The sequence below is a fragment of the Balaenoptera musculus genome, chromosome 10 (assembly GCF_009873245.2).
Source record: "Balaenoptera musculus isolate JJ_BM4_2016_0621 chromosome 10, mBalMus1.pri.v3, whole genome shotgun sequence".
Classification (NCBI taxonomy): Eukaryota; Metazoa; Chordata; class Mammalia; order Artiodactyla; family Balaenopteridae; genus Balaenoptera; species Balaenoptera musculus.
In genome coordinates, this window is record NC_045794.1 from 38,197,828 (window position 1) to 38,214,438 (window position 16,611).

General features: G+C 37.7%; 1 protein-coding gene across 2 annotated transcripts in view; it reads right to left on the bottom strand.

Annotated features, from left to right (window-relative positions):
- Positions 1-13,522, bottom strand: part of RPAP3 (RNA polymerase II associated protein 3) — a 41,440-nt gene extending 27,918 nt beyond the window's left edge. For both annotated transcript variants that reach the window (XR_005021435.1, XM_036865028.1), the window contains exons 1-6: positions 13,437-13,522; positions 10,722-10,905; positions 9,796-9,936; positions 4,575-4,697; positions 3,614-3,741; positions 560-681 (exon numbers count right to left, since the gene is read on the bottom strand). Coding sequence is in view for 1 of the 2 variants with exons in the window: in XM_036865028.1 (XP_036720923.1) it covers positions 560-681; positions 3,614-3,741; positions 4,575-4,697; positions 9,796-9,936; positions 10,722-10,874 (667 nt within the window). In the remaining variant the exon portion in view is untranslated. The remainder of the gene's footprint in view (positions 1-559; positions 682-3,613; positions 3,742-4,574; positions 4,698-9,795; positions 9,937-10,721; positions 10,906-13,436) is intronic.
- Positions 13,523-16,611: the final 3,089 nt, after the last annotated feature.

The window sequence follows — 16,611 nt, forward strand, 5'->3', positions numbered from 1 at the left end:
CCCCAGGACAGACAAAACCCTGACAGAATCCTTGTGACAGATCACTTTCTTCTACCAGCCCCAGGAAATACTTGCTATCATAGTTATACTTCATAAAACCAAGAAGGAGCACAATCTTTCAGACATCAGCTTCATTCAGATTTTGTGATTTGTACTATGCAAACCTATTTTATGGAATAATGGAAGGCTTAGAATTTACAAATAAAAATGTGTTAAGGCTTTACATACATTACCTCTAGCCTCACAATAGCCAACAAGATGTTTTAATCCCTATTTTACAGATGAGAAATTGAAAATCAGAGAAGATACATAACCTTCCCCTGGTCACACAGCTCATGGTCAAATAAGAATTTGAACCAAAGTCTAATTGGTGGCAAATAACATGCTCTTTTCCCAAAATATCAAGACACGTTTTAAATTGCAAAAATGAGTTTTATTCAATAATAGACAGATCTCTAAAGGTAGTAACTGTGATTCTCTATTATTCTTCGTATAGCATCAGTTAAATTAAAATTTTCAATAATTTTTTAGATAATGATGACTTGGAAAATATTAATACCTTTTTTGGCATCCTCTAATTTTTGCAAAGCAAATCGAGCAGCACCTCGTCTTGCATAAGCCTTTGTATAACTTCTATTCAAGGCAACTGCTAAATTACAATCAGACTCAGCAACAGCAAATCTACAATTTAAAAAAATAAAGTTAATAAAAATCATCTGTTAAACCAAAACTTCAAAAAATTTGTTTCTGAAATCTCTGAAAAGGGAATTTACTTCCCAATTGAAGGCATGTTTCCCATCTCCTTTTACTGAAGCCCACTAAAATCAGTAATTCCTGATGGTGAGACGCGAGCAGTACTTCCTTTAAAGCAAAGAACAAAAATGCCCACTATCACTGCTTTTTCTCAGTACTGTGCTAGAGGTCTTGGCCAATGTAGTTCCGTAAGAAAGAAACAACAGCCAAAAGAACTGGAAAGGAAGGAACAAAACTGACATTCTCAGATGATATGATGGTCTACCAAGAAAACTCAAAACAATCTGGAGACTGTTAGAAATAATGAAAGTTTAGCAAGGTGGCTACTCTACTAGAGATCAGCAACAAAAAACTGATAAATCTAACAAAAGATGTACAAGATCCATATGCAGAAAATTACAAGACTGTCTTCAAAGACATCAAAGAAATAGAGCAATTTCACATTCATCTATAATAAGACACAAAAACACAACAATATAATTCTCTCCGAACCGGTCTATAAATCCAATGCAATTGTAATCAAAATTTTTCAAGGAATTTGACAAGATGATTCTAAAATTTATACTGATAAGTAAAAGTTCAAAAATACCCAACATTCCTAGAGAATAATAAGGTAGGAGAATGCCCTATACCAAATACCAAGACTTATTATAATTATAATGCTATAATAATTAAAGACGGTGTGGAATGGTTATAGTAATGGGCAACAGATCAATGTAAAGAATAGAGAGATGAAAAAGAGAGCCGTGCAAACTTGACATATGACAACAGTAGAATTGCAGATCCATGGGGAAAGCATGGATATTCAACAAATAGATCTGAAACAACTGGGATATTCATGTGAAAAGATATGAAATTGGAATTCTACCTTCAGCATATATAAAGACTTAAGTGTGAAAAGTAAAACTTTTAGGAGTAAATATAGGAGACTGTTACGAACTCAGGGAAGGAAACTACTTTAACAAATCATATTTTTCAAAGTGCCAACATTTTACAAAAATCAATAAATGAAACACATTAAAATTAAAAATTTCTGGGACTTCCCTGGCAGTCCGTGGTTGAGACTCTGAGCTCCCAATGCAGGGGGCACAGGTTCAATCCCTGGTTGGGGAACTAAGATCCCACATGCCACATGGTGGGGTTGAAAAAATAATAATAATAATAAAATATATCTTTTAAAAATAAAATTAAATTAAAAATTTCTGCTCACCAAGACTCCATAAAAAAAGGAAGATCAGCTACAAATTGAGAGAAGATAATTACTATAAATAAACACTAAAGAATTAGTATCTAGAATAAAGAACTCTGAAACATCAACAGCAAAACAGCCTAACAGAAAAATGGTCAAAAGATAAAACAGACATTTCACAGAAAAAAAAAAAATAAGTGGTGAATAAACATATAAGAAGATGATCAACCTCATTAGAAATTGGGGAAATGCAAGTTAAGGCCACAGTGAATTACCATTTTACACCCCCTAGACTGAAAACAATTCAGAAGCCCAATTATACCCGTGTTGGTAAAGATACGGAACATTCATTCTTATACACTGCTAATGGGAATGTTACAACTACCCTTGTAGCAACTGGTCACCACCATTTAAAGTTGAACCTGTGCACATCCTATGACCCAGCACCAAGAAACAGGTACAAGAGTGTTCACAGTATCACTGTTGTTAAATAAGAAAGGGAAGGAGGGTGGAAGGCAGGGAAAGAAAGCGGGGAGAAGAAAAGGAACGAGAGGAAGAAAGGAACAAACCAACAATCCAGCAACCGGAGAATGGATACATAATGGTATATTACTAAAAAGGAACTGCATATAACAGTGAAAATGAGAGATCTACAGCTATATGCAAAATACGAACAAATCTTAGAAAGATACTATTCAAAGAAATAGACAAGCCACAGAAGACTACATCCGGTATGAAATACTTTTAAAGCTCAATAATAAGCAATGTTATGCAATATATTATTTAAAGATACATACATATATAATGAACTTTTTTTTTTTAAATCAAAAGAATGATATACAACTCAAGACAGTGGTTTACAGGGGGGGACAAGGGTCAGGATATGGAAAAGAATATCAAAGGTAGCTTCAAAAATAATGTTCTGGTTCTTAAGCTGGGTGGCAGGTTCATGCAGGTTTATTTAAAATTATTCTTCATCACTTACACAGTGTAGATATCAAATATTATAAAATATAAATATTCCCCTAATTTGTCAGGATATGAATAGCACGAGTTTCAAAGATCTAAAAATATGCTATTTAAAACAGTAAAAATTCAGACACCAATATAGTTCGTATTTCCAAATAATTAAAACAGTAAGAATGTCCTCCTTGATGGTATTTGTCTTTTTAAAATTTCTTATGATAGGTCAGTTCCCTGCTTAGGATTAAGACCATACACATTTATGTTCTTCAACATTAAGTATTTATTTAAAGGGTATGACTTAAACAAATGTTGAAACATATTTTAAGTTTACCATAATAAAAGTTCTCTGTGTTAAATAGTGGATAAATAATTTTTCAAAATAATGGAGCAAAATTAACTTATAAAACATTTTTACCCAGCTAACTTTTTTTTCGTCTGTGAATTAGGTAAAGAGCATCATTACTCAACTTTTAGAGGAGGAACACCTCAGTAAAGTGAGCTACGAGAGCATGGTTTGAGCACCTGAATGTTTAAAATGGCTTAAGTAAAAGAACTCAATAAAAGGGAGTGAGTTATAAAAATTTATAGTTGAAAAGAAATGTAAAACTTTTTCAAGCATTCCCACACATTTTATCACGAAAGATTTTTTTTTTAAAGTCTCCACATACACATAAAATATTCACACACATTATGGAAACGCCTTACTTCTTCAGTCTAAAGTACGCCGACGCTCTGTTTGTTGGCAACACGGGATTATACGGATCAGCGCCCATGCCTTTGGTGTAGCATTCAATTGCTTCATCATATTTTCCTTGTTTGAAGTATTTATTGCCCTGAAAAAGCATACAAGTCAGATATATACTGGCACAGAATTCCAGAGCCATTTTCTTTCATTATTATCCATCTCTTCCTTATCTCATTAGCCATGTGATCAAGGCTCACAGGAAAGGCAAGGGAATTAAGCAAAGTGGTCTTTTTACAAGTGCTAAAATTCACTATATAGTCATAGTTTGGTCACAATCCAAGAGCCCTGGCAGAAAAATGAGTAAAATACCTAGCATTATATACTTTTTATTGACAATAAGAACCCACAGAAATGTAACAAAAGAAAGGCATAAAGATAAATTTTAATCTGAAAGAGTGCCACCTCTTTGAAAAGCAATATAGCCAGTTTTACAATAATGAGGCATTCCTCAGGGAGATGTTGAACGTTCCGAAAAGCAACCAAAGATGGTCTGTGATATGGAGGAGTGGGATATAATGTCCATGTCAAGAATCACACGCTGATATGATTAATACTTCAGTCTACTACTTAAAGCCCTGGAATAACTCTCTGTATGCTCCAAGCACTTTACATATAATAATTCATTTAATAACACAACCACCCATTGAGGTTTAGTAATAATATTAATCTTATTTTACAGCTGAGAAAACTGAGTACATACAGGCAATTTAAAGAACTTGTCACAGGATTTGAACCTAGATAATCTGGTTTCAGAGCACATACTCCTAACCACTATGCTATACTGCCTCCTGATAGGGATATAGCCAATAACAGCTTAAAGTCTGAACACCCCCTAAATTATGCTGTAGAAATCTTGGTATGGACATGATTTCCTACATATCCTGCTTACTCGAAGGAACCAACAGCTAACCTAAAGAGTACCTTTTCTTTTAGAGCAAGAGCCTTTTGTGAATCTACATGAATCCCATCTTCTTCTGACTCCGATTCTTGAGACACAGAATCATGGGTACTCTCTTCTTTGTCAAGCTCATCAAGGATACTGTCCTGAAATCAAAAGTAGGGAAACAGTGTTCATAATTACATGACCATTAAAAAAAGAAGATAAACTCCGCCCCCCCAAAAAGAACATTCAAAAGAACATTAAGTTGTTACAATCTAAGGACCTAAAGGCCTACAAAAGCAACTCAAATAACCTCTCATTCTTAAGATTAAATCCAGAGAAAAGGGTATTCTTGCTTAGAAAACCAAGATCCAAACCACTTAGAGAATCTGACTTTGAATTCATAAAGTAAGCTAAGTCAATAGAGTCTAAAAATCACCCCTAAATCACAAACTATTAGCAGCGAAGTATTATTCCTTTACATAAGAGAAGTTTGCAAATAACCCCAAATCTATGTAATTGCATCCAACAGCAGAGAAAGGTTTTATCTAAAAACTTTTCTCTCTTATTTTTAAAACAAAAACTGCTTGTAGAGCACAATTAACTCCTGATTCTCACAGCAACCTATGAGGTAGATATAATTACCCATGTGTTTCACTTGAAGGAACTGACAAATAGAAGTTAGTTAACTCACTCAAGGTCACTCAGCTAGTAAGTGGCCAAATGAGGATCTGAACCCAGGCAGTGTGCCTCCTCCAGAGGGCTCTCAATGACTATATTATACTGTTTCTCAGTGTATTCCGAAATATAGCTGACTCTACCAAAGAAAATACATAACATGCTAGTCCAGCAATTCCCAATCTCTTTTGACTCACACATTCCTTTCACGGTAACGAATCATTTCATGGACCCCATCAGTATTTTTTTAATCATTTTTTTAGCACATATAATAAAAGAATGATTTTTAGTGAGAGACTTTTCTTTTTTTTTTTTTTTTCCACACCACTTGGCTCACGAGATCTCAGTTCCCCAGCCAGGGACTGAACCTGGGCCACAGCAGTGAAAGCCCAGAATCGTAATCACTAGGCCACCAGGGAACTCCCTAGTAAGAGATTTTAAACCAGTAACCATTAAAGAGTTAATTAAAACTCATGTAAACAGGGCTTCCCTGGTGGCACAGTGGTTAAGAACCCACCTGCCAATGCAGAGGACACGGGTTCAAGCCCTGGTCCGGAAAGATCCCACGTGCTGCGGAGCGACTAAAGCCCATGAGCCACAACTACTGAGCCTGAGCTCTAGAGCCCGTGCTCTGCAACAAGAAAAGCCACCACATTGAGAAGCCCACACACTGCAACGAAGAGTAGCACACCCTCTTGACGCAACTAGAGAAAGCCCGCGCGCAACAACGAAGACCCAATGCAACCAAAAATAAGTAAAATAAAATAAATAAATTTATTTTTTTAAAAACTCATGTAAACAAAAACTTAATTATTATATAAACAAAATCCTTTCTGTATTTAACAATATACTATTTTAAATAATTTATGTAGGAAAAAAATTGTTGATAAATTAAAAAACAAGACCTATGCTTAGTTTCATTGAATGAACATTCAAAGATAGACTGAAATTTAGCTATGTGTTTTAGCATGAAGATTCTAGAAATTCCACCAGCCTACCAAGATTAAAGCCAAGACCGTCCAACCCTGTTACGCAGACATGTGTAGAAAACTAACAGCAGCAGAACGCCAAAGCCGCTGCTCAGGTCTGAACTAGAATGGAACAACCATGACTGCACTGGCCACACAAAGCAGGAGGTTCAATCAATATCTGTTGAATAAATAAATGACTGTAGACAGCAACTCTCTAAGAAATCATCTGACATGATGCCTTTTAGGAAAGGGCACTATAAGAAGATGCCAATTTATGAAAAGGAAAAGGCTACACAGAAGGGGGTAAAGTTACAAAAAATGAAAGCAGACTAAATAATACTCAGCAGAGAATAAATCACATGTTCAGAAAGTATCATTTCCAACAGTAATAAATTCAAGACCCAAAATCATACTTCTCTTACATCGAGACGTTACTAAAGCAGATGACATACTATTTAAATAATAATGTGCGCTCTCTCTGGACTCAATTAGCCTTGGTTTCATTAAGAAAAATACAACCAGGGCAGAAGACATAAATAGACATTTCTCCAAAGAAGACATACAGATGGTCAATAGGCACATGAAAAGATGCTCAACATCACTAATTATCAGAGAAATGCAAATCAAAACTACAATGAGGTATCACTTCACACCAGTCAGAGTAGCCATCATCAAAGAGTCTACAAATAATAAATGCTGGAGAGGACGTGGAGAAAAGGCAACCCTCCCACTCTGCTGGTGGGAATGTAGATTGGTGCAGCCACTATGGAGAACAGTATAGAGGTTCCTTACAAAACTAAAAATAGAGCTACCATATGATCCAGCAATCCCACTCCTGGGCATATAACCGGAAAAGACAAAAACTCTAATTTGAAAACATACATGCAGCCCAATGCTCCTAGCAGCACTATTTACAATAGCCAAGACATGGAAGCAACCTAAATGTCCATCGACAGAGGAAGGGATAAAGGAGATGTGGTACATATATACAATGGAATATTACTCAGCCACAAAAAAGAATAAAATAATGCCATTTGCAGCAACATGGATGGATATGGAGATTATCATACTAAGTGAAGTAAGTCAGACAGAGAAAGACAAATATCATATGATATTGCTTATATGCAGAATCTAAAAAATAAAAAAAAAAGATACAAATGAATTTATTTACAAAACAGAAACAGATTCACAGACTTAGAGAACAAAGTTATGGTTACAGGGGGGAAGGGTCAGGGGGCGGGGATAGATTGGGAATTTGGGATTGACATGTGCACACTACTATATTTAAAATAGATAACCAACAAGGACCTACTGTATAGTACAGGGAACTCTGCTCAATATTCTGTAATAACCTAAATGGGAAAAGAATTTGAAAAAGAATAGATACATGTATATGTATAACTGAATCACTTTGCTGTACACCTGAAACTAACACAACATTGTTAATCGACTATGCTCCAATATAAAATAAAAATTAAAAGAAAAAAAGAAAAAGAAAAAAGTGATATAAATGAACTCACTTACAAAACAGAAACAGACTCTCAGACATAGAAAACAGTTTATGGTTACCAAAGGGGGAAGTGGGGGAGGGATAAATTAGGAGTTTGGGTTTAACAGATATATACTACTATATATAAAACATAAACAATAAGGACCGACTGTATAGCGCAGGGAACTATATTCAATATCTTGTAATAACCTATAATGGAAAAGAATCTGAAAAAGTACAGATAAGTGTGTGTGTATATATACATATAAAACTGAATCACTTTGCTGTACACCTGAAACTAAATTGTAAATCAACTATACTTCAATTAAAAAATTAATTAATTAAAAATAAATGTTTTAAACATAGAGAAATACAACTAATTTGAAAAACCATTTGGCAGTATCTTCTAATGCTAAATGCATATACAAACTATGACCAAGCAAATACCATCCCAGGAGCTTATATCCATCAAAAGACATGTACAAGAATGTTCATAGCAGGTTTATTCACAACAGCCCCAAGCTGAAAACAACTCAGTGTATATCAATAGAATGGATACACAAATTGTGATATATTCACACAATGGAATTCTGATCAGCAATGAAAAAGAACAAACTACTGCTACTGACAGTACGGATCGATCTCAGACAATAATAGCAAAAGAAGCCAAACAGAGAAGAGTGCATACTGTATGATACAACTGCAAGAAATTCCAAAACTGGCAAAACCTATCTACAATATTAGAGATCACAACAGTGGCCACCTTTGGGAGGTAATCAACGGAAAAGGGAGGTTTCTGAGATACTAGAAATGTTCTATATCTTGATCTGGATGGTAGTTTCTCAGTTTTGTACATGAGTGAAAATTCAGGAAGTTGTACATTTAAGATTTTGGGACTTTACTGTATGAATGTTATACCTCAATAAAAATGTTAAACAAAAAAGTGAAAAGAAAATAATAAACATAAAAATCAGAATAGTAGTTACCTCTGAAGGTAGAGAGGAGAAAAGAAGATGGGACAGGGAAGGAGCACCCTGGCAGCTTCAACGGGATTGGAATAATTCTCTTTATGTTAGGTGGTGGGTTTATGTATTCATTTTATTATCATGCTTTAGAACACGTATCTCTACAAACTGTTTTGTATGAATCAAATATTACATAATGAACACTTTTAAAAAGACTAAAAGCGAGTGTGTATTCCAAATCAACCTAACTAAATCAACCCTTAGGGTGGGTCAGAGTCTAGAATAAGGCTGGCCAACAGGTTCCTGTTCACAGGTTGGCCTGACAGTGGCTGCTTGGAATACTGGGTAGAGGGTTATGAGGCAGAGTAATTAATTCTCCAGCTACACTGTGTCTCATGTGTGGGAGATGGGAGGCATGCACCACACCAGCCTAGAAGGGTGAAGCCCACCCTTCCTGAAATCAAGATAGCCCTACTTCTATTGTCACGCAGCCCTAGCCCTAAGACTAAACCCAAAGGCATTCTCTTTTAGCCAGTATTCTACAGGTCCTTCAGTCTATAAAAAAAAAAATGTTGGTAGAGTCCTTCTTTTCTCATATTATTACTATCTTAGAATTCTGGCTGTTTAAGGGTTAGAGCTGTTGAGGAGGAAGGAGGTGGGTGCAACTATAGGTGGATAGCATAAGGGAGGTCTTTGTGGTGATGCAATATTTCCGTGTCTTAATTGCAATGGTGGTTACCCAAATCTACAGGTCATAAAATGGCAAAGAACTACACACACATTGCACCAATATCAATTTCCTGGTTTTGATACTGTACTATAGTTAAATAAGATGTAAACATTAGGGGAGATTGGGTGAAGAGTACACTGGATCTCTATGTACTATTTGTGCAAAAGGAGAAAAAAAGAAAAAATAGGAAAAAAGAAAAGAATCCAGCTGTTTTAGCCACTATTCACTGAAAGAGGACTGTAGGAGAAAAAATAATCTAGTTAATTGAACAACTAGGTATTTAAGTTTTCATTCCACACAAAACAGTCTATAAGAGAAAGACACAGGTCCTAAGAACTCTACATTATTTTTCATTTAATCCATGACTCTTAACTAACTCCAAGAAAATTTTACTCAAATACTAAGAAGCATATAACCAGATTAACTTACCACATCAAGTTTTGCCCATGCCTCATAATCATAAGATTTTATCCTGTTTTTTGTGTTTTCATCTTTGGTTTTTTTAGATGACTCTTTAACTTTGCCTTTCTTCTTTTTCCTAAGATTCCCATTTCGAATAGGAGGTAAATTCTAGGAAGGGAAAACAACACAACGTTTTAAGACTACTCTTTTACTTTTCTGAACTAGCGATGTTTAAAATTCTCACTAAAGTATATTTTCAAGTAAAAGTAATTTTTAATTTAATTTTCAAGTGGTTAGAAATACCAATTCACTCATTTATAATGATAACTTATGCTTGAAAAGTTTAATTCATCCTTTGACAAATACTGAACATTGTTCAGTCATAAGAAAAGTATTGCTGTTACCTAGAAATTTTAATTATACACTTTGCATTTTAGGATTTGCAATCCTAAATTCAAAAACTGCCTGATCTTCAGCCTTGGTACAATGATTTAGCAGCAGTACAATGGCACACTGAACTGCCTCCACATCATTACAAACAGTATGAAAAGGCTATCCGTATTTGAATGCACTGTCTTAAGAAAACCATTTGGTTGAGCCTAGGTACCACCTAAGTTTCTACGGTAATACTGTATGTTAATATATCACTAAATATATAATTATATATGATATACATAATTATATACAAACCTACATATTTTATGATTCTGTTCATTTACCTTAAGAATTATCACATGGTCTTCCTTTCAGTAACTATTCACTAAGCCTTAAAATGTCTTAATATAGTTAATACAATTATTACAAAGACTTTAAAAAGTAGAATTTTTCAAAATATTGGCAGAAAGCAAATCACTTCAATCAGTATTTCCACAAAACATTTTAAAGGTGGTGCTTTACTTTAAAATAAATAGTTTTGCTGGATGCTAAAGTAGGAATTTAATTAAGAAATTTACCTCTTCAGGAACACCATTCTGTCTTCTAAGTTCCATATCCTTTTGTTTAATATCTTTTTCCCAGTTTTCTAAATCCCTCATAAAGTCTTGTAACTCTTCTGCATTTTGTTTCACTTGTAGTTGTAATTCAATTGCTTTACTTGCTGAAGTCATTGTGGCCTGCACAGTTTTGATCAACCAACCTCTGATAAGAATTAAATAGAATTATTCGGTTTATTTTTTTTGAAACCCAGCTAATTAATGATTTTTACCTCTTCATAAATGGCCAAGATACATGTAAGGAAAGGAACCTAAAGTGATGCAGAAGAAAGAAAATATCAGTATATTATGTTTAAAATGAGTCAATCAATGTTTGCTGAATAAACAAATGCAAAATAAACAGAAAGGTCGGGCATCTATGCAATGTGAATGAAAGGCAACAGGGAGGAAATCACTGAAATTAGCAAGCAGCCTATGGTAGCAGATCGGTTGCTCATCTCTAGAGTTTATAAGTTTAGCCTAATTACCTCCTTTACTCTTCTTTTTTTTCAACATTTATTGAACTTTGGCTATGTGAAAGGCCCTGTATCAAGATTTAGGGATACAAAAACAAGACAAGGTCCCTTCTCTAGTGGAGGAGAAAACAAAATAATCGAAGTACTGAGTAACAAAATATTATGCTAGGCAGGGTTTCTCAACCTTGGGACTACTGACATTTTGGGGCAGATAATGCTGTGTTGTAGGTTGGCTGTCCTGTGCGTTGTAGGATGGCAGCATCCCTGGCCTCTACTAACTAGTTGCCAGTACTACTCCCTTCCCTCTGGACTGTAACAACCAAAAATGTCTCCGGACATTTTCAAATATCCCCTGGTTGAGAACCACTGCGCTAGAGGTACACGCAGATGCTATGGGGCTGACCACAAAGGACAGGTATAAATCACACAGTAGGGTGGCAGGTTCAAGGAAAGAGTCCCCAGAGGTGCTGCAATTTAGCCATGTTTCAAAAGGGGCCAGCCAAGTGATTAATGTGGAGGAGTGGGCCAGGAGAATGAGGGACTGGGAGGGAGAATGATGGAAGAGAAGGCAAATATGGGACAGATCAGGAAATGCCAGGCCATGAGATCTGACCTACAGTCTGAAAGCTATGGGAAACATTAAGGTGGTAAAATAAAAGGGACATGATGACTCATTAGATTGAGGAGTTGGTGAGAAGAGAAGGACTCAAAGTCTTAGATTTCTGGTTTGGGAGCCTGGTAAGATTAGTGGTACCACTTTGAGTCAGGAATCACAATTTTAAAAGGAAAAGAGGTTTCAGAATTGCAGAACAAGTGTAAAGCCAGATTTTTTTCAGTTTGGGATAAGGTGAATTTGAGTTCTTATGGGACATCAGGACATAGCCAGTATGTAGTTACAGAGGGCTAGAAATATAAATTTGGATGTCACTAGCATAAAGGTAGAAGCTACAATCATGAGATCTGGATATGTTTAATTACTGTGACAATGGGGAGGGCTGTTGGGGGAAGCCTGAAGAACGCATATCTAGGGAACAAAACAAGGAAGAAATGCCAACACAGTAAAAATCAGGCAGTGGCATCTAGAGAGCTGGGAGGAAAACTTGGAGTACTGTCACAGAAGAGAATTTTCAGGAGTTCAAGAAGACGGAAAGTTAGCAGTGTCAAAGGCCACAGAAGTCACATGGAGGAAATAAAGTGCATTATATTTAGTCATATAAAGATTATTTAGAGTTTTAAGGGGATTTGTTTTTAAGGACAGAAATAAAATGAGCTGAGTAAATAAGATTATATGGGGATTAGCATAATTTTGCCTTCATAACTTAAAATTGCCCACGAGTATGGGGGGGGGGGGCGGAATTGAGGAACAAAGTAAAAGAAGATATAGGAAAGGGGATGCGTGATGGGGCAAGGTCCCCAAAAAGGTGGGAGGGAATTCAAAGCTTAAGTGTGTATGGGGGGGACAGGGGGGCGGGGGTTGGTTAGGATGGGAGAGATAGAAGAGATCAGCTAAGGGATTCGTTTAGGAGGAGGAAAAGATGTTTGCAACCGCATATAGGTCTTCTGACCCCCCGGCCTTGCGTCAGAAAGTAAACTAAACTTAAGCTTCTTCCAGACAGTGCCCATGTTTGATCACATACGTATATCTCATTAAAAAACAAAGCTAGTACAATGTTTTGCCGAGGGACTCAAAAATGTGAATAAAAGCGCAGCAAACCACTGAGATACGTGTGTGGGGGGGGGCGGGGGCGGGGAAATAAACCTTTTCCATTTCACCTATCACCTCTGCTCCCACGGAACCTGCGTCCAAGCAGGCAACCAGAAACTTCCAGCGCCTTGGGTATCACTTTCATACCCAATATCCGGGCGAGCATTGCACACCCACGCCGAAAGGGGGCGGGCACCACCGAGGTCTCCTGGGGAGGGTGGATCTGCGGTCCTAACCACCGCAAATCGCCCAATAATCCGGACAGCCGGGGTGGAGAGACCGACAGCAAGGCTGTCCATCCAGGCCCGGGCTGCTCGGGGCGAGCCCCTCCCGGAACGCGCTCCGCGGTACGCCTCTACCCTGGACACCGCCGCGCCGCCGCAACGCCGCGACCTGCCGCCCGCCCTTGCCCTCTCCGCCTCACCAGGGACCCACGGCCGCACCCCCTCCTCCCGCAGGGCGACCCCAAAAGCCTCCTCCCTGCTGCAGCCGGTGATAACCGCAAAGCCGGCTCACCTCAACACGCCGTTACCGTCCCCACTGCCGCAGCTTCCCGCCCGCAGTGACTCACGCCAGGCCCCGCCTTCCTGGGCTTTCCCACAAGTCCCCGCGTGCCCTCGCCCCGCCCCCTGGAGCCGGGACGGAGCATGCGCAGAAGGTCAGATACGCTGTGCCCTCTTCGGGGTAGAACCAGCCTAGAGCGTTGACAGGTGTGTTAAAGCAAAGTCGGCTGCTTTGCCTGCTTCCGGTATGACCAAACTTCACACTAGGTAATCCAAACACTGCAGGATCATCCAGACTTGTTCTGATTCCCCATATAATAACGCCTTGAATAGTTCCTTGGATTCCCCTCAATTTTAATATTTGCCTTGCTGCGTGTAATGGTATTTTACAACCTTTGTATGATAATCATGTGAGAAAGTTACTGTTTGTCTACCATAAACAGGCTATGTAAACTAGTAACTAGCAATTTTTGTAGTAGTTTTTTTTTTTCTTTAAGTTCTTGTATTCGGCAAACCAGTTTTTCAGTCTGCCTACCTTGCACCTTTGCAAGTAAACTCTTTCCTTTTCTAAATGTATCTATCTCTGAGTCTTTCTTGGATGTGTGTCAGTATTAAGGTCTGTCTTTAGAATTCCCTGGCCACAAAGGAAAAAGAATATGAAGCTTTTAATATTTTGTGCTTCTGCTTCCTGTATGAGTGAACTTTCTCTCATTTTTCATAGCAACTCTAAAACTGTAAAACAAAAGTAATTTTAAAAGCCCACAAAAACAAACAGAAACAAACAAACCTTTCCATTTGAAATAGCTCTATGATCTTAAACATTAGACCAAAAATTCAGATTAGTGGCTCTCAAGCTTGGCTGAACTTTGGAATCACCTTGGGAGTGTGGGGAAAAAATACTGATTTCTAGGACCTCTCCCCAGAGATTGTGATTTAATCAGCACAGCCTGGGCATCCTGATTTTTTAAAAAGCACAAGATATAGCCGTGCAGTTGAGGCTGGGACCCACTAATCCAGGTAAGGATCAGTGAAAAACCACCCTGGGGACCTTCCTTACAAAGTCATCAGCACATCTTTCCCACTGTATAATTATTTGGTACCTTTGTATTTTAAACTCATAGTAGTCAAATCATTAACTGTCACCAAAATATTTACTAAGGGAATGATTCTTTTGCTTTTTGTGTTGGTGGACAGAAAACTGACTTTTAAGGGGTTTTTTGTGTGTGTTTTAAAATTAATCTAATAATAAATAATTTTAAAACAAAAAGCTATGCCTGTAATGGCAGCCTTCCCTCTGCAAGGGAGGTTGAGGGTTTTTTACTCTTGGCAGTCATGTGCTCATCTAAAAACAAGAATTCAATAAATAAGGAAGGAGAAGAAGGGAGCAGAGACTGAGGGGCAACCAGTAACCTCTATCTTAAAGGCCTTAATAAGTATTTGTCAAAAGAACAGTGAATGAATGAGTCGATACTGCTAGAAATCCGGGCTCATTGTAACCTGAGGAAAAAGGTTGAATTCTGAAATGCTGATTCTTCCACTTACTGAAAATGTAATCTGAATGTAATCTGTACACTGAGGCTTAATGTAAATTAAAATTAAAATGGAGAAGATAAAAATACCTACTGGAATAAGAAAATGTATGTAGACGGCCTACTTAGCGCAGCTTGGGACATGGTTGGAGCTCAACAAATGTTATTTCCTGTCTCTCCCTCCTGTAAAGCTAAGGTCCAGACCCGGGGATTTAATAACTCTCTCCTACATCTCTCCCTGTCTCCCACTTGACTGTCTGGAAGATCTCTGAAGACGTCTCTAAGGAGCACAGGTACTGGGCACCAGGAGATAAAGGTTAAGGGTGATAGCAGGGAAGGTAAACTGCCTCTCCTAATGCAAAATGAAATCTGTATAATAAGGAAGACAAGTAAGAATTACTATAAGAAATAAGCATGTTATTTTACATTCCTTATCTCACAACAATGGTAATATTATCCCCATTTTACTGATGAAGACACTGACCTGAATAATTAAGAAATTTGCCCATACAGCCAGCAAATGACAGAGCCTGGTGAGGTACCTGGGCAGTCTGACTTCAGAGCTGGCACCTGTGACGGCCTGTTCTACTACCCCCTGTCTTGCTCATTTGACTGTGACCTCCCTTGAGGAAGGGTAAGAGTAGGCCCTGTTTCTTAAATCTGCACTCTGTAACTTACCTGAGGCACTCCTCCATACCTGGCATTTTCCTAGCATCTGTGGCCTAAATAATCTGTTTACAGGTGAGAAGTCTCCTTGTATCTCTCTGGCACTCCTCCTCCCTCAGTTTGGTCAACCTCTGCAACCACAGAAGCTGCATCCAGAGGCGTCCTTATGTTCCCTGTGTACGTGGTCAAGGGGGCTGGTTATCAAGGCTAGGGACCACCAGTCTCCATGTATCCCCTCAGAGTCTATGTGCAAGGCTCCTTCCATTCTTTTTTTTTTTTTTTAAAGACTTTATTTTTTGAGAGCAGTTTGGGTTTACAATAAAATTAGGATAAGGGTACAGAGATTTCCCATACACCCCCTACCCCAAGATATACATAGCCTTCCCCCTTTATCAACATCACTTGCCAGAATGGTACATTTTTTACCAAGTATGAACCTACATTGACACATCATAGTCACCCAGAATCCATAATTTAACTAAGGGTTCACTCTTGGTGTTGTACAGTGGGTTTGGACAAATGACTAATGGCTATATATCTATCATTATAATACCATACAGAGTATTTCCACTGCCCTAAAAATCCTCTGTACTCTGCATATTCATCTCTCCCCCTCCACGCTCACCCCCAGCAGCCTTTGATTATTTTTACTGTCTCCATAGATTTGCCCTTTCCACAATGTCAAATAGTTGAAATTATACGGTATGGAGTCTTCTCAGTTTGGCTTTTTTGACTTAGTAATATGAGCTTCAGATTCCTCCATGTCTTTACATGGCTTGATAGCCCATTTCTTTTTAGCTCTGAATTATATTCCATTCAGAGCTAAAAAGAAATAGCTTTTAATATTTTGTGCTTCTGCTTCCTGTATGAGTGAACTTTCTCTCATTTTTCATAGCAACTCTAAAACTGTAAACTGTGGATGTACCACAGTTTATCCATGCACCTGCCGAAGGACACCTTGGTTGCTTCCAAGTTTGAGCCATTATGAATGAA